Source organism: Panthera tigris, chromosome F3 (genome assembly GCF_018350195.1).
Source record: "Panthera tigris isolate Pti1 chromosome F3, P.tigris_Pti1_mat1.1, whole genome shotgun sequence".
Taxonomy (NCBI): Eukaryota; Metazoa; Chordata; class Mammalia; order Carnivora; family Felidae; genus Panthera; species Panthera tigris.
The window spans coordinates 64451458-64478885 of NC_056678.1; the positions used below are offsets into that span (position 1 = coordinate 64451458).

At 47.8% G+C, this 27428-nt stretch overlaps 1 protein-coding gene across 2 annotated transcripts; it reads left to right on the forward strand.

Annotated features, from left to right (window-relative positions):
• Positions 1-901: 901 nt before the first annotated feature.
• CD84 (CD84 molecule) lies at positions 902-26687 on the forward strand. Of its 2 annotated transcripts, XM_042975781.1 has the most exons (8): positions 902-1429; positions 12941-13288; positions 19399-19650; positions 20025-20144; positions 20795-20827; positions 21869-21966; positions 22602-22661; positions 24601-26687. In XM_042975781.1, the coding sequence occupies exons 1-8, from the start codon at positions 1363-1365 to the stop codon at positions 24664-24666; spliced, it is 1044 nt and encodes a 347-aa protein (XP_042831715.1). In that variant the 5' UTR covers positions 902-1362; the 3' UTR covers positions 24667-26687. The 2 variants fall into 2 exon arrangements, with proteins under 2 accessions (XP_042831715.1, XP_042831716.1); XM_042975782.1 differs by lacking the exons at positions 20795-20827; positions 21869-21966; positions 22602-22661; positions 24601-26687 and adding an exon at positions 20245-20541.
• Positions 26688-27428: the final 741 nt, after the last annotated feature.

A 27428-nucleotide genomic window follows, 5' to 3' on the forward strand; every position in this document is an offset into this window, starting at 1 on the left:
TTCGGTGCCAGACAGCTGCCTAGCTCAGCATGTGCTACCTTTAGGTAGATAAAGGAAACCCACTACTCGACTTTGGCCAAGTATGTATGAAGAATGAGGAGGAGGATAGGTCGATGAATGACCCTGAAGGCCCAAGAAGGGGCTAAGGACTCCTCTCCATGGGAAAAGCTTTACTTAGGTCTCAGGGGCCATGTCCTCTGTTTCCCCAGCACTCTCCAGAACTGCTGGGTTCGGGTTTAAACTGCCTGGCTTCTGGACCCCAATATTTACTCCCACCACCGCTCCCTGACACCCCACACCCCTACGAGGCCCCTGATATTCTTCTAACAGGGAGTGGGAGGTCTCTACCAGAGAACAGTTCAGTCCTGTGTTACATCTGGCTCGATCATAATGTAATTATATTCATTATATTATATAGTAGATGCATTGTGTACATAATAATGTATATAATCAACATAACTATACACAAAACAATTATATATAGTAGAATTATATATAATCCTATTATATAGGATTACATATAACTATAATTACATAATGTGAGTTGTTACCATTTTTATTTTTTTTATTTTTATTTAAAAAAAATTTTTTTTTCAACGTTTTTTATTTTATTTTTGGGACAGAGAGAGACAGAGCATGAACTGGGGAGGGGCAGAGAGAGAGGGAGACACAGAATCGGAAACAGGCTCCAGGCTCCGAGCCATCAGCCCAGAGCCTGACGCGGGGCTCGAACTCACGGACCGCGAGATCGTGACCTGGCTGAAGTCGGACGCTTAACCGACTGCGCCCCCCAGGCGCCCCAGTTGTTACCATTTTTAGACGCCTATCGTGTCAACACATTCTTCCTATTCCGTCTTCCCCTACCGCCTTTCGCCCAATAATGCGAACTTGCTTTTCAGGTCTGCCCCAGCTGGACTCTCAGCTCCTCTAGAAAGCCTTCCCCACACTCACCTTGCCTGGGTTAGAGACCCCCGCGGCTCTCCCAGTCCCCCGGATTTTCCCTATTGCAACACTCACCATCCTCTGTGGGAATTGCGTGTTTAATGGTTGATCTCCCCAGCAAGAACCTCGAGCTCCACGAAGGGAGAGACACCCGCTGCTTTGTCGCTCCTTATATCGCCCGTGCCCAGAAGAGTGCCTGGCACGCAGCAAGCATCCAATAAGCATTTGTTGAATAAATAGTTAATTAATGCTAGGCATTTTGCGTTATACGATGGGAAAAAAATTATCATCGTAATACATGGGCCAGTGTTTCCCCAATCTGCTAGCTCACACTTCCTTTCTTAGTCGGGGCTATAAACCGACCAAGGGCACTTCACGTGAAACTGTCTCTTTGCCGGAGGAACGCCTTCCTGTCCACATATGATTACACGCTGGAAGAAGATGGGTCAGCACTACCTGTGGACCTTGCTCCTTTGCCTGCAAACCTGTGAGTTCCGACCTTTGTTGATGCCCTTCCTAGACTTCCATTAAGTTTCAGAAATCGCCCTCGAGGAAGACTTTGACTTGCCCTCTTGGTCTATGTCAGTGCGCACACCCTGGGTCTCAAAAGGTATCCCACTGGCTGGGGAGAGACCTAGGAGCCAAACGTAACTGTCCTTCAGCTTTAGAGTTTATATTTCTGAATTTTATCCGTGCCCAGTGTCCAACAGTTTGAGACAAACCCCTCTGCTCCCGAGCGACAGCACTTGATAAGCCCACCCAGAAAGCCATCTAAAACTGGGAATAACTTAAAAGCATTTCTTTTTGGCCTTAGATTCTGGTGCACGGTTTTTGACAGAGGTGTGCCCTTCCCGGGGATGTGTCCTTGCTCCCCGAGGTTAGAGTAATGCCTGCTCGTAATTATCATCGTGGACACTTTATCTCTCTTATCTCTCTCCTTTGTTTTCAAAGCACATTCAGAGCTATTATTACTCTGCTTCTGTCTTCCAAAACCCTCTAAAATAAATGAGGAAGAGACTGGTATTTCCATTCTGCAAGTGAGTTAGATCTCAAAAAAGAAATGGAGAACTCGAAATACTGTTTTTCTTACCTCCGGCTTAACAGTAACCTACAAGGACACATGAATATTTGTTGTTGTTAGTACAAAGAAAACCATGTAACATTAACACAGCTCTGGGAGTGTCTTGTCATTGCCTGTATTTTCTCATTAAATTCAAACAATAGCCTTCTGTATATAAAAATTGACTACGCTCGACATTTCTATTATTCTATTTTTTCTTTTTGAGAGAGAGAGAGAAAGAGAGCTCACGTGCACATGTGTACCTGTGTGAGCAGGGGAAGGGCAGGCGTAGGGGGAGAGAGAATTCCAAGGCAGAGCCCAATGCAGGACTCGATGGCACGACCCTGAGATCACAACCTGAGCCAAAATCAAGAGTCAGACACTTAACCGACTGAACTACCCAGGTACCCCTGATGACATTTCTAAATCTACATATAGTCTCTCCTACCCCCTTGGGAAAATGGACGAGCAAATTCCTGGCATGTGTTAGAACACAGAGAATCTGGTGGGTTGGGATTTCCTAAAAAGGTAGAAATCAATACACTTTGCTCTCTCTGGTTCCTTTGACCATTTAAAACTGTGGCTCCTTTCATTTGAGCTCCATGGAGATCGCCACTACCAGAAATAGATATTGTTAATCCCGTTGCATACAAAAAAAGTATAAGCTAAGATCAGATTAAACGATGCACCTAAAGTTTCACAGCCTGAAATTTATAAGGCTTGAAAGGGACATTGGTTCCTCCCATCCCAGAGCCAGAGATCTTTCTGCTACCCTCTTTCTGGCCTCCTCTCATTAAGTTTTCAACGTCTTAAAAAAATTTTTTTTTAAATATTTATTTATTTTTGAGAGAGACAGAGTGCAAGCCAGGGAAGGGCAGAGAGAGAGGGAGACACAGCCTCCTAAGCAGGGCTCCAGGTTCCGAGCTGGCAGCCCAGAGCCCGACGTGGGGTTTGAACCCACAAACTGTGAGATCACGACCTGAGCCAAAGTCGGACACTTAACCGACTGAGCTGCCCAGGAGCCTCAAGTTTTCAATTTCTTGATGCTCTTTGAAGTGCTAGCAGATTTACTGTGATCCCTATCAAAATACCAAGAGCATGTTTCACAAAAATAGACACATAGATCAATGGCACAGGACAGAGAGCCCAGAAATAAACCAATGATTATACGGTCAATTAATTTTCAACAAAGAAGGCAAGAATATGCAATTAAAAAAAAGAATGTTCTTCAACGAATGGTACTGGGGAAACCGGACAGCCACATGCAAAAGAACGAAACTGGACCACTTTCTAGCATCATATACAAAAATAAACTCAAAATGGATTAAAGTCCTAAATGTGTGATAAGAAACCATAAAAATCCTAGAAGAGAGCACAGGCTGTAATTCTGCAACATGGGCCATAGCAACATTTTTCTAGATATCTCTTCTGAGGCACAGGCAACAAAAACCAAACATAAACTATTTGGACTGCGTGAAAAGAAAAGCCTTTTGCACAGCGAAGGAAACCGTCGAGAACACTGAAAGACAGCCTACTGAATGGAAGAAGGTGCTCGCAAATGACATATCCAAAAGATTCCTCTGAAATCACTGAAATAAGAGAAGTCTGAGCAGGCAAACTCATGACTCTTCCTTGTTGGAAAACTTTTCTCAAAGGACCAAGACTCACAGTCTTATGCTTCAAATGCCACTCTCTCATCGTGACTTGTGACTATGATCCTGACTGACTCTGCGCGTGTCTAGCCACCCACCTTCTTGGGTAGAAGGCGGAAAAGGCCCCCACTTCTGCTCCGTGCCCGTTTCCTTCTCTGTGTTCTTTCAATTCTTCCTTTTCTCTACACTTGCTTCAGTTTCTTCAACCCCTCACCCACCTTGCCTTTCCTGCCCTCCAGCGATAATAGTGATGACTAATCACTTATGGATCATTGCTCTACATTGTCTGTATGTATTATTTAGCTTAATCCCCACAATAGCACAGGAGACGAGTATTATCCATACCCCAACTTTGCAGATGAAACCCAGAAAACTAGAGATCGTTTAGCCAAAGCGTGGAGGAAGTAGGATTTGAACTCCAAAGTCTTTAGACTGAACCACTGAACAAGATTGCCTTTGCCCACTTTGATGCTGACACGGAAGAAAATACTGCCCCCACTGTTGATCGTGATTGCATTTTGGGACTTGTCAGGGGAGAGTGGTGATTTATTCCCACAAAGACAGGAATATTCAGGCAGAGAATGGGGCTGGTGGGCAAGTCTTTGACAATAAACAGAAGTGTAGGCAGGCCACTGAGGCAGAATATCCAAGGAAATGACCATATCCAGACATGGTTCAAGTACCAGTCATATCCATATGATGTGAGTTGACTCAAATTAGCTTCTTCAAAGTAAACAAAGAGAGAGGCTGCTAACTTTCCCAAGGTCTCATGGCTGTCCAATATCAACAAGGTCTTGATGTCCTGTCGAACGTATAACACAGTAGGAGCATTCCAGAAGTCGAAGTTAGAAGTCTAAGAGGTGAGTGGACCCACTGGGTATCTATCTGTCCACAGATAAGCCCCAACCATCATCCTGGGGGTTAGACACAGGACTTCGTGGCTGGAGAGTCCTGGCGAGATCCCACTGGTCACTAGTCCAGAGTCCTTGTAGAGAGTGACTTTTGAGATAAAGATAAAGCCTCTGTTCTAGAAAGAGGTTTGGGCAGGTTTTTGCCACAATCAGAAAGGCTTCCAAAGCAGAAGCCCAGTTATAGAAAAGAAAAAAAATATGTACGGGGGAAACTGGATATCAAGATATCAGCTCAAAAATCCAGTTTCCAAATAGAGGCTGGGAAGCTGCATCTGTGTGCCAACACGAAACTAAGAGGAGGCGGCCCGAAGCGCTGAGGCAGGCCTGGAGATCAGCATGGTGACTGACCAAGCAGTCAGCGTGTCTTCACAATGGGAGCTCCAAGCTTCAGTGCTAGGCCACCCAGGCTATTCAGGTGTTTCCTGAATCAAATCTTTCCTGTCCTGAACCTTAGAGACAAATGAACCTGCAAATCTGGGGTTACTAGGCTTACCTATGCGGAAGCTGGAAAAGAAAGAGGCATGAGCGATCCGTTGGGGGACAGATGTTGGTGGCACGGAAGCTGGAAAAGAAAGAGGTATGAGCAATCCGTTGGGGGACAGATGTTGGTGGCACGAGGCACCCATATTTTCTTCATTATACTCAACTTTTGATTGTACGCCATAGAGGCAAGTGGTGATGGAACAATGGTTGGCCAGGATCCCAACCCGGGTTTGAGAACTTGTGTGCGTGTCTGTTGTCGCTTGTTTGTTTTGAAGAAATGGATCAAGTCAGCCCAGACCTCAAAGAAGATGACAGAAAGTAAAAAGAATCCAGCCGACAATAGTAGAGTATCGTGTAGGGGTGTCGGTTCCTTTTCTTAAAGCCTCGTGACCGAGGACCTGCCACCCTCATGGAGAACGACACAAAACTGGCTGCTCAACCCTTTGCTTCCTCTCTGGTCTCTGCTTCCCTTCACTCAGTGTAATCTGCTCTCTCTTCCGGGGGCTGTAGGGCGCAGCCACCTCCAGCCCCCCTTCCGGGGCTGCAAAATAGGGGGGGGGGGTTCTCCCCCGACTTATTGATCCAGGAGAGGCAGTGGGTGGGAGGAGAGGAGGGGATGGTTAGTTAGAGCCCAAAAAAGCCCAAGAAATGCTTATTTTGAAGGATCCTGGAGACGCCAGGGCACACAGATGGGCGTTAGGCAACAGCACTCTTCCTCGTCGCTGCTCTCGGTGGCAGCTCTGTGCTGGCCTCCTCCAACGTGTCTCCTTGTCCCTTTGGAGTTGCCTGGAATGTTATTTTCATCCCTGTAACCACAGCTCTTTGTTTGCTATAACAAACGCATACAAGCGCCTACTATATGCCAGGCATTGTTCTAAGAAATTTCCAAACATTAACTCATTTAACCCTTGTAACACATCTACGGGGTAAGTGCCACTGGTCGCTTCATTTTAAAGCTGATAAAACTGGGGTGCAGAGAGGTTGCTAACTCTCCCAGGGTCTCATGGCTGTCCAGGACTCTAGGCTCAGGCAGTCTGGCTTTTCTTCGCGAAGGGGACCCCCAAGCCCACACCCCAGGGTCCTGGCCTTTTCTTGCCTTTGCTTCTCCTGTAGTATTTCTATGCTCTCCCCTCCCGTCTGTGGTCTGGTGTATGAAGTCAGGAAGTCACCCTCATCGAGAGATGTTGTAAATACGGGTCACCTCGTCTTCACTGGCCTCCCAAGGCTGGTCAGCAACCCCTTTATCCTTTTACTCAATGTGTTACCGACTCTCTAGGATGTTCCTTATAGTAACACTTCCTCAACATTTTTACATTCATCGAAATAATAATGGCAACTACCATTTATGGGTCCCAGGCGTCAAGCAGAGTCCACATCTTCGCAATTGCGTTTCATAATTATCCACATTTTAGGGGTGCCTGGGTGGTCCGACTTCAACCCAGTTCATGCCCTCACAGTCCGTGAGTTCCAGCCCCGCGTCGGGCTCTGTGCTGACAGCCCGGAGCCTGGAGCCTGCTTCGGATTCTGTGTCTCCCACTCTCTCTGCCCCTCCCCTGCTCGCACTCTGTCTCTCTCTCTCAAAAATAAACATTAAAAATTTTCTAAAAATAATTATCCACATTTTAGAGGTAAGGAAACTAAGAGAATTTCAACAATTTTCTCAACATAGCACAGCTAGGTCCAGATAGACCTGAATTCAACACCCTAATCTTTACACTTCCCAGCTAGACCCGCCCTCCCCTCTTTCCTCTTAGCAGGTGGCCACACCTTCTCCATTTCTAAAGAGATGCAGGCTATCTTCTCTTTTATCCTCTCTGCTCCAAAATGTCTGCTATGTACTAAGCACCTGTGGGTGCCCCCAAACAATTCTGTGAGGTGGGTGTTTTTACATCCCATCTTGTAGCAAACGATAAGGGTCTCAGTAAATGTCAGGGATTGAACTTGAATACAGCCCCACCTGGCTCAAACCTGAGTTCCCTCCACCACACCGAGCGGCCTCTCTTCTACCCCCACACCTACAACAAGATACGAAATGCCCCGCCCTTTGAGGTATCATCTCCTTTTTCCACTACTAAGACATGACCCTCCTCTGATTGAAAACCCTCTGCGTTTCCACTGCCCACCATTTCCATCCCACCTTTTGTTCAACGGCAAGTGTTAGTGGTCTGTGTCTCTGCACTGTCCCGGGTCTGGGGATTTGAGGGTAAAGTCCCTGCACTCAGGTCATTCACAGCATCCAGAAACACACACAGGTTCACGACTGCCACATAACAGGGCACATACCGTGAAGGGAAAACACAGAGCTTCAGAGAGCCCATGAGTAGGAAGGAACACCCAACCTAGAGCAGGGCCGATCGGGGAAATCTTCTTCTTTATGTGAAGACTCTTTGTCATCTTCTTCTCTACCACCTACCCCAACTAATCTCTTCTCTCCTGTCTTTTTTTTTTTTTTTTTTTTTTAGGTATATAGCATTATATAAGTTCCAAGGGTAACACTATGATTTGACATCCGAATACACTACAAAGTGATCACCACCAGAACTCTAGTTACTGTCCATCACCGTGTCGTTGACTTTCACCCATTTTGCCCACCCTCCAACCCTTTATGGGAACCATCAATCTGTTCTCTATATCAATGAGTTTGTTTTTGTAGTATTTGTTTAGTTGTTGTTGTTGTTGTTGTTGTTGTTTTTAGATTTAATATATGAGTGCAGCCGTACGGTATTGGTCTTTCTCTGACTTACTTCACTTAGCATAATACCCTCAAGGTCCATCCATTGCAGACGGAAGATTTCATTCTTGTTTATGGCTGGGTAGTAATCCATCACCATTCATATCCATTGATGGACATTTAGATTATTTCCCTATCTTGGCTACTGTAAATAATGCTGCAATGAACAGAGGGGTGCATATATCTTGTTTGAATTAGTGTTTTCGTATTCTTCAGCTACGTGCCCAGAAGTGGAATAGCTGGACCGTATGGTAGTTCCCATTCTTAATTTCTTGAGGAATCCCCATACTGTTTTCCATAGAGGCTGCACCAGTTTACATTCCCACCAACAGTGTATGAGGGTTCCCTTCTCTCCTCTTCTTCTTCAGCACGTGTTGTTTCTTGTCTTTTTGATAAGAGCCATTCTAATAGATGTGGTTTTGATTTGCTCTTCCCTGATGATTGGTGATGTTGAACATCTTTTCACGTACCTATGGCCATCTATGTCTTCTTTGGAAAAGTGTCTGTTCAGATTCTGTGACCATTTTTTAGTCAGGTTGTTTGTTTTTTTCGTTGCTGAGTTGTATGAGTTCTTTATATATACTAGATATTAACCCCCTATGAGATATATGATTTGTAAATATCTTCGTGCGTTAGTGGGTTTCCTTTGTGTTTTGATGATGGTTTCCTTCGCTGTGCAGCAGCTTTTTAATTCTAGGTAGTTCCATTTGTTTATTTTTCCTTTTGTTTCCTTTGCCTTTGGTGTCGCATTCACAAATCCATCACGCAGGCTGATTTCAAGGAACTTGCCACATATGTTTCCTTCTAGGTTTTATGGTTTCAGGTCTTACATCCAAGACTTCGATCCATTTTGAGTTCATCTTTATGGTATAGAATAGTGGTCCAGTTTCATTCTTTTGTGTGTGGCTGTTCAGTTTTCCCAGCATCATTTATTGAGGAGATTGTCCTGTCTCTATTATATGTCCTTGGTTTCTTTGTCCGAAATTAATTGACCATATATATGTAGACACCTCTTCTATCTTAAGACAAAATCAAATAAATTAGTTTTACCTAATTCTGTAGCTACCATTCTATTTTATCCCCTTTCTTTCATGATCAGGATTTTCCACTTTTTACCACTTATTCTATTCTCAGTCCTCTAGACTCTGGCCTCCAGTTGAATCATCTTACTTGTACTACATTCTTAAAGGCCATCAACAACCTGCTAATGGACAAACCCAAGGTCTATTTTCAGTCTTTATTCCACTTGAACACTCTGAATCACTAAACATCTGTTCTTGAGACTCTTTCTCCTCTCGGGGTCCACGATATTGTCCAGTATTGGCGCCTCTCTTGCCACTTGGTCTATTTAGGTTTTTTTGGTAGTGCCTCCTCTATGGCTGTGAGCCCTGTTCACAAAGCAACCTTGGACTTCAGCCTTACTCTTCCTGAGTGGCTCACCTCTCCTTCCATCCCTTCCTCTTTGCGGATGATTCCTAAACCACATAGATTTCAGTTTAATGGCAAGTGACGGTTCTCAAAAAGAAGAGCGGCTTAAAGAAAGAAGTTTATTTCTTGCTCATATGAAAAAGTCTGGAGCTGGCAGTTCCATTGACTGACTAGTTGACAAAGTTGTGAGGGATACTTTTTCAGCCTTCCTGATCCACCGTCCTCAGTACTTGGCTTCCTCTTCTTGATACAAAATGTGTGTCTAAGATCCGGCTGTCATAGCATCCCAGCCTGCAAGAAGCAAGGAAGAGATGAAGAGAGCAAAACGCCCTCTTCTTAAAGACACAGAAGTCATATACAACACTTCCACTCTCATCCCCTTGACCTGAACTTAGTCATATGACCAAAGTGAGCTAGCAGAGCACCGGGCGATGTAATCTTTATCCTGAGTGACCGTACCCCCTGCTAAAAATTCGGCATTCTCTTGCTAAGAATGAGGGAGAGAACACATATTGGAAATGACGGGCAGATTCTGCCATAGTCCCCAGGCAATACTTTGAGCCCATTCTCCTTCCATCCTTCCAACTACTTACTGAGATGGTCCACCATCATCTCAAATTCAATACTTCTAACACTAAATCTGTTTTCTCCTTTGGACTTTTTTCCAGCATAAACTTAGCGTTCCAGTATCTATCAGTTTTCACTGACACAGAGTAGATGCCCACAAACATATTGTTGAGCGGTTGAATTCTCTGGGATTCCTCCTTATTCCTTGCCTTTCTTTGCATTATCTCTCAAATTCCGCACTTCCTTTCCATTCGCGTTTTCATTCTCAGGTTCATGTGCAGATGGCTACAATGGCCTCCAAGATGGTCTCTCAAGCCCAGCTTCTCTTTCCTCTTATTCTTCCTACACATCCTTACTGTAGTTCTAGGACGCGAAAATATCATTTTAATCTTCATTCTCAAAAACTTTAATAGTTCCCCTCTGTGGTATAAGCTGCCTCATATCTAAACCAGATATATATCTCCACCTTATCTCTTTCTACTCCGTTATGCAAATCCATATTCGTGCAACCCACACGCATGTTTTTCTGCTTCAGACCTTTTATTCAGGGCCCAAAGACCTGAGACACCCACCCTTCCCCTTTTTATGCAGTAAAATTCTATTCCCTCTTTCAAGGTCCTCCTCAATTTCTGCTTTCTCTAAAAGGTTTTCCCTAACCTCTGTAGCTCAGTGATCTCTCCCTTCTTTAGATTCCTACTGTAATTACTGTCTCTACCATTCACTTGAATTTACCACTTACTACCTCATTTTTTAAAGGAGAGCTATGTGTATCTGTGTGTCTTATTTCCTAAGAAGTTATGAAATTCCACCCCCCCCCAAAAAAAAAGGCAGACACCCTGTCTTGGTCAGAGACTTGCCTAGTGTATTACATGGTAAGTCCTTAAGACACGTTTGTACCACGAGTTCTCTCGGAAATTGGGGTTTTCCTTAAGTCCCCTCCGGTGCTAATATAGTGTTTGAGTCCCTACAGCACCAAGCAAAATAAATATTGGGATAGCTTGATCTAGAGATTCTTTTTTAAAACCTGAAGTCTGAAGAGAAGCATCAAGTCCATCAAGTGGAGTGGTACCGAAAACTCTCCCTGGCCTTTACTTGAATTAGCCCTTAGTAATGGCTCCTGACATCTTCTTCGACACGGTCCTGGTACCATCGGGAACATCGTGGGCGTGGCCTAGGAAGCCCTAAACGGTATGCACCAATTACAAAGGTGATGCTGAAGAAAGTGATGAAGACAAGAATCCTCCTCCTCATCATCGCTATCGGCCTCAGAAGCAGCTCACGTTTCTTGCGCCATGATGGTTACAAAACATTCCACGCGGGTCATCTGGTTTGCCGATCGCTAATTAGGTAGCACAGGTTCTAGGGTTATTATTGCCATTCTACGGATGAAGCGACCGAGACCCAGGAAGGTTCTGTGACTTTGTGAGGTTGTCCGGCTGATAAGCTGCAGTGCCAGACCCTACATCTTCAGCCTCCTTATCTTTCCACTCCATGCTGTGCCCGGTGGCCACCTCTCTGAGACCACAGCTGGAGGGTCTGAAGGTGGCAGAGGCCGCGTCGGGTGCGTGTGTGAGCCCCGGGCCTTTCCTTAGCGAGCCTGGGATCCTCACCGGCTCCACCTACCTACCAGTGCGCCTGCCTCATCACCATATGATACACCAGCATCACTTCCGGAGCAACTTGCTCTGGGGGCGAAATCGTGTTTGAAAAACAGCATCACACACCCTCCACTCTGTGGTGGCACAATTACCATGAACTCTAGCCCTGGCTCGTCTTCATAAACTGCCTCCACACTCCTGGGGTTGGAAGAGAGAAACCACATCCTGTTCTCACATGTAACTGGAATCTACAGACCAGACGAGCACTTGGGTGCGAGGGCTTGACTTTAAAAAAGCCATGGGATATCTGGCCCCAAGTGCAGAACCCAGCGCGGCATGGAGACGTCCACGCCCTTGTTCAAATCACATTAAGAATTTCAAGGTTGGGACGCCTGGGCAGCCCCACTGGTGGAGCGTCCAACTCTTGATTCCGGCTCAAGTCACGATCCCAGGGTCGTGGGATCGAGTCCCGATTCTCTCTCTCTCTCTCCCTCTGCCTCTCTCCCCAGCTCATGATCTCTTTCTCTAAAATAAAAAGACACCAAGGAAAATCATAACGAAGAGAAAATACATCGACAGGACTGGACTGCATTTATGGAAAGAATGGCTGTATAAGCGGAGCCTCACAGCTCAAATCTGTATTGTTCGAGAGCCCGCTAAATATTTTGTATCTGAGCATCTGTGGGTCTCTGATCAACACTGATCTCTTCCTTTAACTGTGAAAAAGAACAGGAACTCTATCAATTTTTACTCGCCCACTGTATCCCCCAGCTCCTTACATTATGCTCGGCAAACACGGGTATTGTCAATGCAATTAATGAATACCTGCTGTAGTCTCTAGAATAAAGCCGACTTGGAATAAATACATGCATTCGTTCACAAATGTATGAACGAATAAATGAATTTTGCTTACTTCAGAAGTTGTTCCCAGAGATTCCAGGCAACACAGAGGTGAATTCCGTTTATTAGTTCATTCCACAAATATTTTCTAAGCACCCGCTGCATGTCATGTACTCTTCCAGAGACTGGAGATTTAGAAGTGAATAAAAAAGACCTCCCCCTATCACCAGCCTGGGGAATATTTACTCCAGAGCCTCTAAAGCGCTCTCTGCCAGTATCTTCCCAGAATAAAGGCATAAATGTAACTTTCTTTTTGCAGAGACCACAGCAGCCAGGCTCTTGTGTCACCTCAGCCGTCCTTGGCAATATGATCTGGGGAAAGAAAGACATTTAATTCTCGAACCTTCTGGAGGTTTATGGTCGTCATCCCTCAAATCTCTTAGAGATGTGGGTCTGTAAGTCTAGGTAAACGTTTCTAATGAAATAGATCCCTTGAAACTTACTGGAAACTTAGTTTTTGAATGAGAACCCTTTAGCCAATTTAGCCATCATAACATTATATGCAGAGTAGAATATCTAAAAAAAAAAAAAAAAAAAAAGGAAGAAAAACTTCCAGAAGCTGGATGAGCTGTATCTGGGGCGGATCCTCAGGGAGGCTCAAGTCTGGGGAGATAGGGAATTCCCAAAGGTACAGTCAGATGGCTATGGTTTTCTTTGTATGTCCCCAGGTCTGGAAGCAGCTGGAAGTGACACAGACATCCTGCCGGTGACTGGGATCCTGGGGGAGTCGGTCACTTTCCCCCTAAACATCCAACAACCGCAGCAAGTTATCAACATCGCTTGGAATTCTGAGACGTCTGTTGCTTTCGTCACGCCAGGAGACCCAGGAACAGCACCCAGAGTCACTGTGACCCACCAACATTACAATGACCGAATAAATGTCTCCCGCCAGAACTACAACCTGGAGATCAGTAATCTGGGGGTGGAAGATTCGGGCATCTACAGGGCTGACATAAATCTGAAGATGGCTGAAACGACGGTCACCACCACCAGGCGCTACAACCTGCAAATCTATCGTAAGTTGCGGGAGCCCAGGGGGCTTGTTTTGTTTTGCAAATTTGCTGTCTATAGAAGGCCTTCATTTCTGACAATTGGCTTCCCTAAATCTTTTTGCCCTTGTACATGCTTGTATAAATACATCAATGCTAACAAAGAGGAGGTGCCTTTTCTTGTTTCTAGCCACGGAATCTTCAATCAGCGGTTTGTCCCATGGGCCTGGTTTTTCTTTCCTATAAAATGTGACTAATCATACTATTCACTTCCCACAGTCACTGAGAGGATCAGGGGAGATAGGGCATGGAAAGTACTCTTTTTTTTCTTTTTTTAAAGTGTTTATTTATTTTTGAGAGAGAGAGAGAGACAGAGACAGAGAGTGGAGGGGTGGGTGCAGAGAGAGAAGGAGACACAGAATCCGAAGGAGTCTCCAGGCTCTGAGCCATCAGCACAGACCCCGACGCGGGGCTCAAACTCACAGACCGAGAGATCATGACCTCAGCCGAAGCCGGACGCTCAACCGACTGAGCCACCCAGGTGCCCCTTAAAGCACTCTTCTTTTTAATGCTTATTTTTGAGGTGGGGGAGGGGCAGAGAGAGAGGGGGACAGAGGATCCTAAGCAGGCTCTGTGCTGACGGCAGCAAGCCTGATGTGAGGCTCCAACTCATGAGCCGTGAGATCGTGACCTGAACCGAAGTCAAATGCTGGAAAGTACTTTAAAAAAAAAAACAACACACACACACACACACTTTTTATTTTAAAATAAGTGTAGATGCATTGCGAGGTGTAGGGAACTGTACCGGAAGGTTCTGTGTGCACTTCACCCAGCCTCTCCCAGTGGTAACATCTGATGCAAGTGTGGTACGATATCAAAACCAGGAAGCTGACAAAGTACGTCTATGGAGCCTGTTCACGTGTGAGTATACGCGTAGCTTGCACCGAACAACCGCTATCACAGTGAAGGTACTTAACTGTACCATGGCGACAAGACTCCCTCAGTCCTTCCTGGTCATCCCTCCCCAACTCCTGGGAGATGCCCATCCCTTCCTTCCATCTATCCTTCTGTTATTTCACGAATGTTACAGAGATGGACCTCGTGTGGCATGTGTGCTTTTGAGATTGGTTGTTTTTTCACTCAGCATAACATACTTCTGAGTCATCCTAATTATTGCAGGCCTCAATAGTTTATATCTGTTTATTGCTGGATAGTATTCCCTTGTATGGGTGGACTAGGTTGGTTCACCGTTCCATCGATCAAGGGACATTTTAGTTGATTCCACTTTGGAGCGATTATGAATACAGCGGCCATGCACATTCACGTACAAGTTTCTGCATGAAACAAGTTTGTGTTTCTCCGGGATAAATGCCCAAGAATGAAAACATATGGTAAATCCATTTTTCTTTTTTTTTTTTTTTCTTTAAAAAATGTTTATTGTGACATGGAGCGCCTGGGTGGCTCAGTCGGTCAAGCGTCCGACTTCGGCTCAGGTCGTGATCTCAGGGCTCCCGAGTTCACGTTTCGGATTCTGTCTCCCTGCTTCGGATTCTGTCTCCCTCTCTCTCTGCCCTTCCCCCGCTGACTCTGGCTCTCACTCGCTCTCAAAAATAAATAAACATTAAAAAAATTTATTTCGATAAAACATACGTAACATTTAATATTTTAACCATTTTTAAGTGTACTGTTCAGTAACATTACCTACATTCACAGTGCTGTACAACCACCGCCATTAGCGTCTCCAGAACTTTCTTCTCTCTTTTAAATAGGTCTATTTTTAGAGAAGTTTAAGGTTCAGAGAAGAATTGAGTAGGAAGTACAGGGAGCTCCCATACGCACCTTGCCCTCCCGGCACACACACATGACCTCCCCACCCCCCACCCCTGGCACACACATTACCTCCCCCATGATCAACATCCCCACCAGCGGTGCATTTGTTACAGTGAAAATGTACATAAAGTCATCATCACCACCCAAAGTCCAGTTTGCATCACGGTTCACTCTTGGTGTGGTACATGTGACTCTCGAGTATTTGAAATGTGGTGAGCCCAAAGCGAGATGTACTGTAAGTGTAAAATGCACGCCGAATTTCAAAGTCTCAGCACCAAAAAAAGAAGCTAAGAGACCTCATTGATAATTTTTATGTTGGTTAGCGGTTAAGATAACATTTCGGCTATATTAGGTTAAGGAAAATACGTTACTAAAATTAATATAATGTATTTTCACTATTAATGTGACTATTAGAAACATTTTAATTACAAAAGTGATTCACTCTTACAGTGAATCACAATAGTTTTGTTTCTATTGAGCAGCTGTAATTTCTAGCATGCATCATCCTTGAGCCATGTCTCAAGGATTTCACCATCCACCTGCTCACGGCAGAAAAACACAGACATGTGGCTAAGCCACACTGTGATAGATACCATTCAGGTATATAGTTAAACCGCCGAATTCAAGTTCCATAAAGGCAGGGACTTTGTATATGAAGTCCATCCCTGGATCCCTAACACCTACCTTGTCAGGCACATGGTGGGTGCTTCCGAAGTATGTGTTCAATGAAAGAATGAATGACGCATAATAAGTCCCAGGTCCCAACACAGTGCCGGACAATCGTAAGTGCTCAATTCATACAGCATGATTGAATCAGGTTGTACCCGGATGGAAGGCGTAGTGGAAAGGGCATCAGTGCTGGCATTGGATCTCTTGCCAGTTGTGTGACTTCAGCCAAGCTGTTTACCCTCTCTGGGCTTACATGTCCTCATCTGTAGAATGTAGCTTATAACAGGTGTGATTAAAGGAGAGAGCTCCTAGTATAGCCCATGCCTTACAGTTGATGCCTAATGACTAGTCATTACTAACTTTTTAACCCTTAGTCCTTATTTTAAATTCTAATTATGAAGGGCTTCCTAGACGGAGGAGGCTCTGGATTGGGCACGCGTAACACAGTCAAAGAACCGCACCCTGCCGTGGACACTTTAGAAAATACCTGGTTCATTCAAGAACTTTGGGAAAATAAAGAGGGTGTTCAATTTCAAGACGTTTGTTTTCATCTTTTTATGTTCAGTTTTACCCACTCGACCTTTGGAAGGTATTATGCCACCTGCGGTTAGGACAGACCACGGGAAAGTCTCGGAGAAAGTCAGATTGCCCACATACCAAAATCTGTACCTTTTAGGGAGGTGGTTGAGCAGATGAAGAGAAGGGAACTGACATTTATTGAACTCTCTGTGTCTGGCATTCTACCACCTAATTTTGAAAAATACAGAGAAATCACACATATTTAGGCAATATATGCACAGAGAGAAAGACAATACAGTGCATTGCAACTCTTCCTTCTCCAAGGCAGTCATTGTTGCTAGTTGATTTTGATTTTCCCATAGATAATTAATGTAGATGGATAGATAGATGATAGATAGATAGGTAGATAGATAGATAGATAGATAGACAGACATTTGGGTGTTTCTTTCTTTCTTTCTTTCTTTTTTAATTTTTTAATTTTTTTCAATATATGAAATCTATTGTCAAATTGGTTTCCATACAACACCCAGTGCTCATCCCAACAGTAGGGTGTTCTTTATATACAATAGCTCATTCAGTCCTCACAACAAACAACACTGGCAGGAACAAAGCATCCTCGTGTTGTAAATGACAGAGTGAAGGTTCAGTGAAGCTGTATGTGTCCTCACTCTAGAAAGCAGTAGAGCCTGGTTAGACACGGGTCTGCCGTGGCTTTCCCACTCGCGACCACAGCTCTGACCTCTGCCCAGCAGCCTGGTTCTGGTAACATCTCTGTTCCTGCTGAAAAAAACGAGATAGGCTCTTATTCATTACCAGTCCTCCCCCACTTCAACACCCAGCAAAAAAAAAAAAAAAAAAAAAAAAAAGGTCTTTCTAAAAATAAGTAAATACCAAGCAGAGACTTCAACATTCTTGTAAATCGAGTTTCTAAAGACACACACACACACACACACACACACAAAGGCTTATTTTTTTTGCTATATACATCTGTATCTGTCACCTCTGTAGCTCATCAAGGTTACTTCAAACTTGTTGGGAGTTTTTTCATAAGTCACCACTAATTCTGCTCTGGAATAGACCCCTCTGAGAGGACCCCTCTGCTTAGGATCGGGGTTTCTGGTGACGTTAGAGTAAGAAACCTTTACAGCTTCTTACTTCCCATATTCTCCCTCACATGCACAGACAACTTTGGAAACACCACATTAATTAGAAAGCTACATGCTGGTTCCTTCTGAGCCCTTCCCACGTGACTATGGTGGAAGGAAAAAACCCAGCACCGCAGCTTGGCCAAGCATGAACTAAATTTACCAACCCTGAATGTGGGCGTTTTCTTATCTGCTGGTAAAAGAGAGATCTTCCCCCTTCCTTCTGCTGGCCCCAGATAGCTCTTACTTCAAACTAAATATAAATTGTTCTTCAGTTAACCCTTTCCTAGCCTACAACTTGTACAGTTTACCTTTTGAGTGCTTCGGTAAAAACTTTTTTTTTTTTTTTTTTTTTTTTTAGTGAACTTTTTAAAGAGATTGTAACTGGAGGGCACTTGTTGGGATGAGCACTGGGTGTTGTATGGAAACCAACTTGTCAATAAATTATATTAAAAATAAATAAAAATAAAAGAGGCATAGAGTCAACTCCCCCCAAAAAAGAGAGAGAGAGAGAGAGACTGTAACTTTTCACCATGGGCACTGCAAAACAAAACAAAACAACTTAACGAAAATACACCAGAAAACAGAGTAAAAAAACCTCTTTAAATGCTTACTTATTTCTTTTGAGAGAGAGGAAGTGTGAGTGGCGGAGGGGCAGAGAGAGAGAGAGAGAGAGAGAGAAAGACAGAGAGAGAGAGAGAGAGAGAGAGAGAGAGAATCCCAAGCAGGCTGCTCGCTGTCAGCACAGAACCCAACTCGGGGCTCAATCCCACAGACTGTGAGATCGTAACCTGAGCCAAAATCAAGAGTAGGTTGCTTAACAGACTGAGCCACCCAGGTGCCCCCCCAAATGTTTTTAAAGACTGCTTCGTGCAGTGGGGTGCTGATAAATGTTCAGCGGGTTCTCGATGGCCCGTATGTGCGTGCTCACGCGCGGAGATTTTACTGACACAGAGGATGTGCGACACACGATTTCAGAAATGATAATAAAATATACAGGAGTCTTTATCGTACATCCCATAGAGCCAGTTATATTTCCAGATGCTTTCACAGATTTTTGCTGACGTTTATGCCACGCAACCTACGTTGCAATCGATGGAGAAGCCAACAGGAATATTGGTTGGTATTTGCGTTACATTAACCGATGAGGAAAAAGTGATCCGACAAACTCATTACAGAGCTTCACTTGCACATCGATGTGAGGAACTTCTGAATCGGATAACCGTTTTCAGACGCCGGAAGAAGATTTCCTCGTTTCTTGGTGCTATTCACAATGGAATGGCTGCAGACTGGAGGCATTTTGCAGCCGAATCTGCTTTAGTAATCCTCCTCCTACTGTTTTCTTCAGTCCAGAGTGACCATCAGCAACGCAGGCGCTCCAGCCCAAGTTTGTAACCTTGGCCAATTTCTGCCGTGTAAATATCCCCGTTGCGCGTGGCTCATTTTAAGACAGGCAGAATTGGGAAGACTTTGTAAAGCGTGACAAAAGACAGATACGACAGATGTGAGTAACTTTTAGAGCACAGATAATTGTAATTGTCCAAAAAAAAAAAAAAGAAAGAAAGCGGTGAGTTTTGAGTACGTGTTAGCTTTTTTTAAAAATGCAATGTAGTTCTTTGTAAGTTTCTATAATTTAATTTTTCACGATGGCTGTGTTTAACCGCCCTCTTGAAAAAATTTCTGGGGGCGCCTCGGTGGCTTAAGTCGGTTAGGCGTCCAACTTCGACTCAGGTCACGATCTCATGGTTCGTGAGTTCGAGCCCCCCCATTGGGCTCTGTGCCGACATCTCGGAGCCTGGAGCCCGCTTCGGATTCTGTGTCTCCCTCTCTCCGTGTCCCTCCCCCGCTCCCACTCTCTCTCTCTCAAAAATAAATAAACATTAAAAACATTTCTGAAGACTTAGCGGTTGGCTCTCACAGGCTGGTATAGGCCGGCTCCAGCTTACTACGGACACGTGCATTTTCCCCTCCCAGGTCGGCTTGGGAAGCCAAAGATCACTCAGAGTTTAATGGCATCTGTCAACAGCACCTGTAACGTCACACTGACATGTTCTGTGGAAGACGAAGAAAAGAATGTCACATACAGTTGGAGCCCCTTGGGGGAAGAGGGTAATGTCGTTCGAATCTTCCAGACCCCTGACCGCCAAGAGCTGACTTACACATGTACAGCCTGGAACCCTGTCAGCAACAGCTCCGACTCCATTTTGGCCCGACAGCTCTGTGCAGGTGAGCAGCTCTGTCCGTCTCTCCTTAGCCTCCGAGCGGCGAGGCCTGAACTGGGCCTCGTTCCCCAGTGGAGTGTCCCTCCCTCACGCCAGGCCCGGTCTCCAGGGACATCTCCCCCCCCCCCCAGGAGGACCTGGCAAAGAGCCCAAAGCTGTCCGAGAGAGGCCAGGCACTTGGGGTGTTCCGGAGGCCGCCCCCGCTTGGCCCTCTGATTCCGTGTCTAATCCTGACCTTCGATAGCAGAAAGGAGAGTTTCCCTTGGAGCTTTGGCACCCCCCTGGAGGGGACCCCATTTTTGATAGTGCCCCTGGGGGGGGGCAAGCCCGTGGGCCTATTTCCTGAGAGCCAAGTCTCCTTGTGTCTTCTGTTTCCAGACACGGCAGCGGGCCTCCGTCCCCGCCACACTGGGCTGCTGAGCGGGCTGGCCGTGCTCTTTCTGTTTGTTGTCATTGTGCCTTCACTGCTTCTGTGCCTTCTGTGCAAAAGAGGACAAGGTAAGATTTTTCCAGTAGGGAAAGTGTGGAAACGCCCCTTCCTTCTTCCTGGGGCTGGAGTCATTTATCCAAGGTGGTGTGGAGAGGTCCTCTGTTCCAGGGAACCTGCCTTCCTCTGAGCCCCACCCCACCACCTCCAGTGATGACCCCTCGTCCTGGATGCCGGTGCCCTGAGTGCGCTTCAGAATCTCTTCCTGAGGTCGCCGGTATCTGGTGGGCTCAGAATTTGGGTTTGAGTTGAGTACTGCAGTTAAGAGGCTGTGCTTCACGGGATAGGTGTCTTTACCTCTCTGGCTCAGTGCTCTCAACACGTGAAATGCGATCTGAACTAAAGGGTTTCCAGGGTCACTTCCAATTCCATTTTGTCTATGACCTTTGGAGAGTCATTGAGGGACATGTACTAACTTAGGATTCCATGGTCGTCGCTAGGTACCTCTGGATCCTTCTGGATCCTTCTGTGAGTGTGCCATTCGCAATTCAGAAACCCTGATCTTGGGGTCCCAGAGGATCATTATACCCTCCTGTGCCTCCCAACCCCACCATCTCCCGAAACCTTCCTTCCCCACCAATCCTAATAACAAGCCTGGATGTAGAGAGGCCCCACCTCTGCCTCCATGTTCCTTGACTTTCCTTTGGGTCTGATTCCTTAGGTTCCTACCTGAAGACCTCCAGGAAGAACTCTGGTAAGTTCTCAGCCACGCAGTTCCCCCTGGATGACAACTGGGAGAGATGAGTTCACGGCAGATTGCTTAAGACTCAGCTTCTGCTTTGCAGACAGTCTGGGCGGAAGGTCCCAGGTGCGCTGGAGTATGAAGGCCCTAGATTCTGAGGCCCTAGATTCTGGCCATCTCTTTTTAACTTCACCGTGAAGTGTTCCAAGGAGAGGAACACACTGGGGTGAATGCCTTTAACAGCTCAGGAATTCTTAAGAGTAGGGACTGGTCTCTCCCGTCTTTGCCTCTCTGTGGCCTCACACACAGCCCGGAGCACAGAGGGAGCTTAGACAGTGTTTGACCGTGAAGATCTATCAAGCGACCGTGCATGGATTTTTGTTGTTTATTTATTTTGGGGGGGGGGGGCAGGGGAGGGGCAGAGAGAGGGAGGGAGACAGAGGATCTGCAGTGGGGTCTGTGCTGAGAACGGAGAGCCTCATGCGGGGCTGGAACTTAGGAAGCGCAGGCTCATGACCTGGGCCAGAGTTGGACGCTTAACCCACTGAGCCACCCCGGGGCCCCACGACAACGCATGTTTACAGAGTGTCTTCTATGTGCTTAACATTGAGGTGGTAACAGTGAAGGAGTCCAAAACGGTGTCTAACTAGAGAGAATCAATCTGGTTGAAGAACCAAGACCTCATGGGAAGAGGCAATTGGCCAGCCAGGCGGTCAGCACGAAGTGCCAGAGACGCCCTGGGAGGAGGAGGTCCTCTGCCGGCCCACTCGGGGCTGGGAGAATGTCGTCAGCCTAATGTGGACCCTAGAGCAGGCAGGGTCCCCACGGAGCCCTGGGTGAGTGAGGCCCGGGCCAGTGCCTCCCACAACACACGAAATCCCCAGAAGACAGAGAGGCAGTCCAAGGACCCGAGCATCTGTCTCAGGACAGTGGGAGCCATTTGACCCTTTAGGGCTTTATTTCTTTATCCGAAAAAGAGAACGTTACAATAGCTCATCTCTAGACTCCAGCCACCTGTCACACCCTGCGCTCCTCTGTTTATTTGTGACACAGATGCCATCTCTAGGAAAACGATATACGCTTATGTCATGGTCACGAGAGATGCCCCACCAGCAGAGGGCGGAATCTATGATGAAATCCCCCAGTCCAAGGTGAGCTGATACTACTCATGGGCCACTCCCCTCCCCACACACCCCCAGGAGTCGGGGAACAACAGGCCAAGGATCTGGAGTCTCCAACCAAGAATCATCATGTCAGTAAAATGATGCCAGGAGCCCCTCTACGAGGACAGGAACATGGCCAACTGTCACCCCATGGCGGCCTCCAGGGCTGGAGGCCATCAGCTTCCACATGGGGGCCTGGCTGTGGGTGAGGCCAGAGGCTTCCTGAGGGATGGAGCACCTTCCATGGGGGACCTGGTGTGAGGTGAGGGCTACTAGGTGGCCACTGGCACAGGAACAGGGGGCTAAGGGGCCTCCAAGGGCACAGAACTGAAAGGTCCCCTTGAACTCAACTTCCTGTTCTGGCTGCAGCACAGCCCCTCCTCCCATTGGCCATTCACCCGCCTGCCCCTCCCTCACCTCCCCATACCCGACCCTGACCCTCTCCGACGCTGGATGGAACCAGAGCTGAGGCGGGGGGTTGGGGGCCGTGAGGGGGTTGGGGGTTGGGGGTGGCTGACTAGTGACATGGGAGCAGGGGGCAGGAGGCGGGGCAGAAGCAGGAAGCGGAACTCGAGAGGTTTTCGCCTGGGCCCCTCACTGAGGGGAAGATGGGTGTTTTACAGGAGCGCCCCGCCAAGGAGGAGCCCGTGAACGGGATTTATTCCACACTGCAGTCTGAGAAGGTGAATCCTTGTTGTGTTTTTATTTCTGTGGTCCCGTACTCCGGCAAGGGCTCCGGCCAATCTGCTGTACCCTGCCCACCCCACCAGGGGCCAGAGGGTTCCCTCGGTCCCCTTCTCTGTACTTCCCGAGACTAAGTGCCCAGGGCCTTGGTCTGCAGTTATCTCACGCATGAGTCCTCCTCCCCAGGTCCACGGCCATCCGACAGCTGGCCTGCGTGTAAATGCAGGAGCCTCTGAACTCTGGTGTGGAAACGCCAGCCTCTAGAGCACCTGGGGCCATACCAGCTCACGGGGCAAAATTAGAGAAACCAGGTGCCCCCCTCTGGACAGACACAGACCCACACCAGTTACCCAGACCGGCAAGTAGAACACAGGCTGAATTTCAGTTCCACATTCCCTACATCCGGTTGACTTTTACAGTATGCAACCTGTACAACAATCTGCGGCGGAGCAGTGACACTCACAGGGCCCCGGGCCTCAGTGTCCTGCTCTGGAATACACAAACAGGAGAGGTAGGTCCTGTGCTGTGACAGGACTTCCAGTCTGGGGGATGTCACTGTCTGAGGATCCTTTTTCGCTATAGTCAGAAGGACAGATTTGAGGTCTCTTGGCGAATCAAATGTTTTGTTAGTGTGCCTGTTGAGCAGCTGGGCAAAATCATCGTAAGAGATCAGTATGAACCCGGGGAGTCTAGGGGAAAGGGAAAAGAGTGAGGCAATGGGAACAAATCAAGAGCGGGAGGAAATATTAGGAAATTGGCTACAGTGGATCGGGAGTAAGAATTAAGAGCTGAACCGGCAGGGCGTCTGGGAGTTTGCAAGAGAAATCCGTGCACGGGTCAGTTGGGTGTAAAGATAAGCCGGGGTCCTGGAGAATGAGACAGAAGGACCTCTTCTTCCTCAGTGCTCAGGAGCAGGAAGGAGGGAGGGGGAAGTGAAGGGGCGACTGAGGAAAGAAGGAGGGAAGGGGAAGGAGAAGCGGGCAGTGAGGGGCAGCGTGGCCGCCTGTTTGAGCCGGGATCGGAAGGACAGCGGGAGGACACGGGCGATGATATGGGCAAGGACTGGTCAGAGGAACCGATCAGGGCTTCCCGGCTTGCGGCATCTTGAAGCGTGTCCTCTGGACCAGGTGGACGGAGGTTAGGAATTGGTCCCTGCGTCCTTTGAAAATTCTTTTTTCCTCCTGGGCCCGCTTTATTTGGGAGCGGGCTGGGGAGGGCTGTGGGTCTGCCGGGCCCAAAGCGGAGCTCACACCTGCCAGTTCCACACTGGGGCACTCTCACCGTGGCCTTAGTCCCACGCGCGGCTCACTTCCCTTGAGAACACGGGACCCTTCACGGACCAGGCCGTAGGGGAGGTCGGTGGTCAGAATGTCAGGACTAAGGGCCCGTGCCATGTTCTCTTGGGGAATCTGGGGGGGGGGGGGTGCCAGTGGGCGAGTGGGGAGTCCTGGGAACCCCCGGTGGCGAAGCCGCCAGCCCCAAGCCCCAGCCCTACCCCCAAGGCTAAGACTCCGCCAGCCGGTGGGAAGGTTGCCTGCAGAGCTCCCTGCCATCAGACCACAGGACCCTAGTGGCAGTGACCCTCCGCTGTGTGAGGTGCAATTATGGGGGTTCAGAAGGAGCTGGCGCTCCGCTGCGAACCAGGAAGACTGGTAGTTTGAGCCTACGGTCAGAATCAGAGCGAATACCCCCATTCCCGCCTGCTGCCTTTGTGTGGGCCACGCAGTTGATTGCACAAGGGCTTCCGAGAGGGAGACCGGAGGCAGAGGCAAGGGACCCAGCAAAGGGCAGAGCCCTGCTGGCCCAGATTCCGCCAGCACCAGGGAAACGGAGGCACCTCCCTGTGCCCTCTACAGAACCGTCCTGGGTGCCGCCCGGGGCTGGGGTTCCCCAGCGGCAGCTCATGCTTAACCTGTCGCTCCATCTCCTCGTACGCAGATGGGGAAGACCAGCACTCAGGACGGCAAACCTCCTGGGACTTCAACCTATGAAAATGTGATCTAGGCTCCTGGACGGCATTCACTCTGCGGACACTGAGCTTCCCACGTCATGTGTTCCAGCAGATGCCCCAGACCCAGACTCCCTCTGTTCGGATCTTACCTGGACATAGCAAACCATCACCCCAATACGGGACTTTTCGTTGACTGGAGGTGATGACCCTTCCCAGCAACCCCATATGTAGAAAGGATTGATGTTTCGCGCACCGCCTGGGACGCCCTGACCACGCTCAGTGTCCGGGAGGGGCCCCGGCGCACGGCCTCCACGGTCCACACGGCACCTTGGGCAAATTAGGCAAAAAAAACCCTTTTCCGGAGGCGGATACAGCCCCTCCCAAGTGTGTGGCTTGACAAGCAGAGGGTGGGCTGCATTTCAGCCTCCTCTTGCCCCTCTGCCCAGGAACTTTTGTGCAGGGGACAGCTGGCTGGACCAGCCCAACCAACCCCATGTGACGGTGTCGCCTGGGAAGCCATTGGAGGGGTAGCTCTCCACCGTGCAGACGCACCCTCCAAATGGAGTGTTGGCAAGTGGTCTTTCTGTAGGGACGAGGTGGTTGGGGCATATTTCTTCAGGCTGTACTTCAGAAGCCTCTTAAGCTTTTCTTTCTAGCCCAGCTTTCCACGTGACTGGGCGCTTGAGTGCCCAGCTATTAACATTATTCTAAGGGTATCCACGAGGGTGTTCCTGGATGAGATTAACATTTGGATTAGTAGACCGAGTAAAGTAGGTTAATCCCCACTCCAGTACGGGCGCCCATCACCAAATCCATTAAGAGCCTGGGTAGAAGGAGGAGGCAGAGTAGAGGAGAATTCGTTCTCTCTGCCTGACCGTCTTGGAGCTGGGACGTCAGTGCTCCCGCCCTAGGATTTGGATTTGGATTTGGACTGGAGCTTTCACCATCAGCTCTCCAGCTGGCTGACTGCAGACCTGGGGATTTCTCAGTCTTCATCACCACTCAAGCCAGCTCCTTGTTGTATATATCGCTTTCCTGTTGGTCCCGTTTCTCTGCAGAGCCAGACTAACACCTATTCGTAGACGCTTAAGGGCAGGATCCATGACGTCATGACATTAAAGAGTGACCACGAGAGATGAGAGTGTCAGTCACTCGTGCATCCACCGCCCCAAACACCATGCCTGGTGCCCTGATGTGAATAAATGCTGCTGAATAGAATTGAAAATGACCAGCCAGCTCAAATGGAAGGTAGACGTTGCAAGTGTGGATAGACAGAAGCCAACACGCGTGGCGGCATCCGGGTATGGCAAGCGTTCAATGTCAGAAAGCAGACGTCAGTGTACGGCCATGGGGGTGGCGGGGGGGAGACTTTCAGAGTTCGACCAACGTACGCATGAACTGAAGCAGTGAACCAGGTGTGAGGTGAGAGGCAGTCACCCTAGGGAGACACGTGAAGGAAGAAATAAAGAGACTTGTCCTAAGGATGGAGAAGCCCCAACGTGACATTCAACAGACCCTAAAATAGAAGCATGTCTCACCTTCACCTGAGTTGAGGGACCCCTCCTGAACGTCGCCCTTCTCTAACCCGCCCCGCCTCTCCCTGGTGCGCTCAGCCAGTCAAATTGCTAGTGTCCTAGAGCCCCGCTGGCGAGTGGGGAAGAAGGAAAAGAGCCAGAGGCCAGAGTCCCTTGGGTCTCCCATGAGAACACACCGGGAATTCTTCACGTGGCCTTTGGGACTGAGGACCACCGAGCTCCTGTCTCTCACTCTTCCCTTCCTGTGAATCTTCTGATTTCTGAAGATGGAAGCTTCTCACCCCATCCCTTCAGGGCTCGGTGTTCAGATTCCCCTTCTGTAAAATGGGGGTGATCTTCATTTCCACAGATTTAAGACGAACTAGATTGTGACCGACGGGTCTACACAACTATTCCTTCGATGGAACGGAATCTCGTATCACGCCCAGATGGGCCAGCTTTCACAAATGTGTGTTGAAATTGAAATCTCGGGGCCCCCGGGTGGCTCAGTCGGATGGACATCTGAGGTCGACTCAGGCCATGATCTCCCAGCTCGTGAATTCGAGCCCCACATTGGGCTCTCTGCCATCAACACAGAGCCCACTTCTGGTCCTCTATCTCCTACTCTCTCTGCCCCTCCCCTGCTGACGCTCTCTCTCTCTCTCTCTCTCTCTCAAAAAGAAATTGAAATCTCAGGGGCAGGGCCCCTTAGTGGCAAGAGCAGGTAAGGCAGCACCTCCCCAGGGGCCTGTGGGTCCACATGGGCCTTTTCGGTAGAGAACTTGAGAAACAATGCAGGGAATGCCTTTCAGAAAAAGAAAGTGAAGCCGATTTAAAACGGGATGTTTTCAAAAAAGCTATAGAATGCTCTAAACTACACAGCCCACACGAGAAGAACTTGACCGGGCCACTTGGGAAAACGGGCAAAGGAAAGGCGACTGACCTGTCTGGCATTTCTCAGATTCAGCCCGGAGAAAAGAAATGGCCGGGCCATATTTTCTTCCAGGTGTATTACTTTTCTTCTGCTTGACTTTTCCCTGAGTTTTCCTTGATGTGAGTAATTTTTTGCAGAATCATTAGTGACAGTCTCTACTGGCTGTAAAATGAAGTTTGAAGAAGGAGACAGAAGGAAGAAGGGTATTGACTGGTCCCAAAACGCAGGCTTCGACGCTGGAACGCCTGCGTCGGCATCCTGGTTTCTTGGTTCTGAGACGTCGGGCAATTTAGGCTCACCTCTCTGGGCCTCAGTTTCCCTGCTTGTAAAATGGGGGTAATAACAGCTCCTACCGCATAGGGTTGAT

Excerpts from the sequence above, each read along its gene's own strand:
- CD84 (XM_042975781.1), top strand. The coding sequence starts at position 1,363 with ATGATTACACGCTGGAAGAAGATGGGTCAGCACTACCTGTGGACCTTG. Across the intron at positions 19,651-20,024 it reads GGCCCGACAGCTCTGTGCAG|ACACGGCAGCGGGCCTCCGT; the intron begins GTGAGCAGCTCT and ends TTCTGTTTCCAG. Across the intron at positions 21,967-22,601 it reads ATGAAATCCCCCAGTCCAAG|GAGCGCCCCGCCAAGGAGGA; the intron begins GTGAGCTGATAC and ends GGTGTTTTACAG.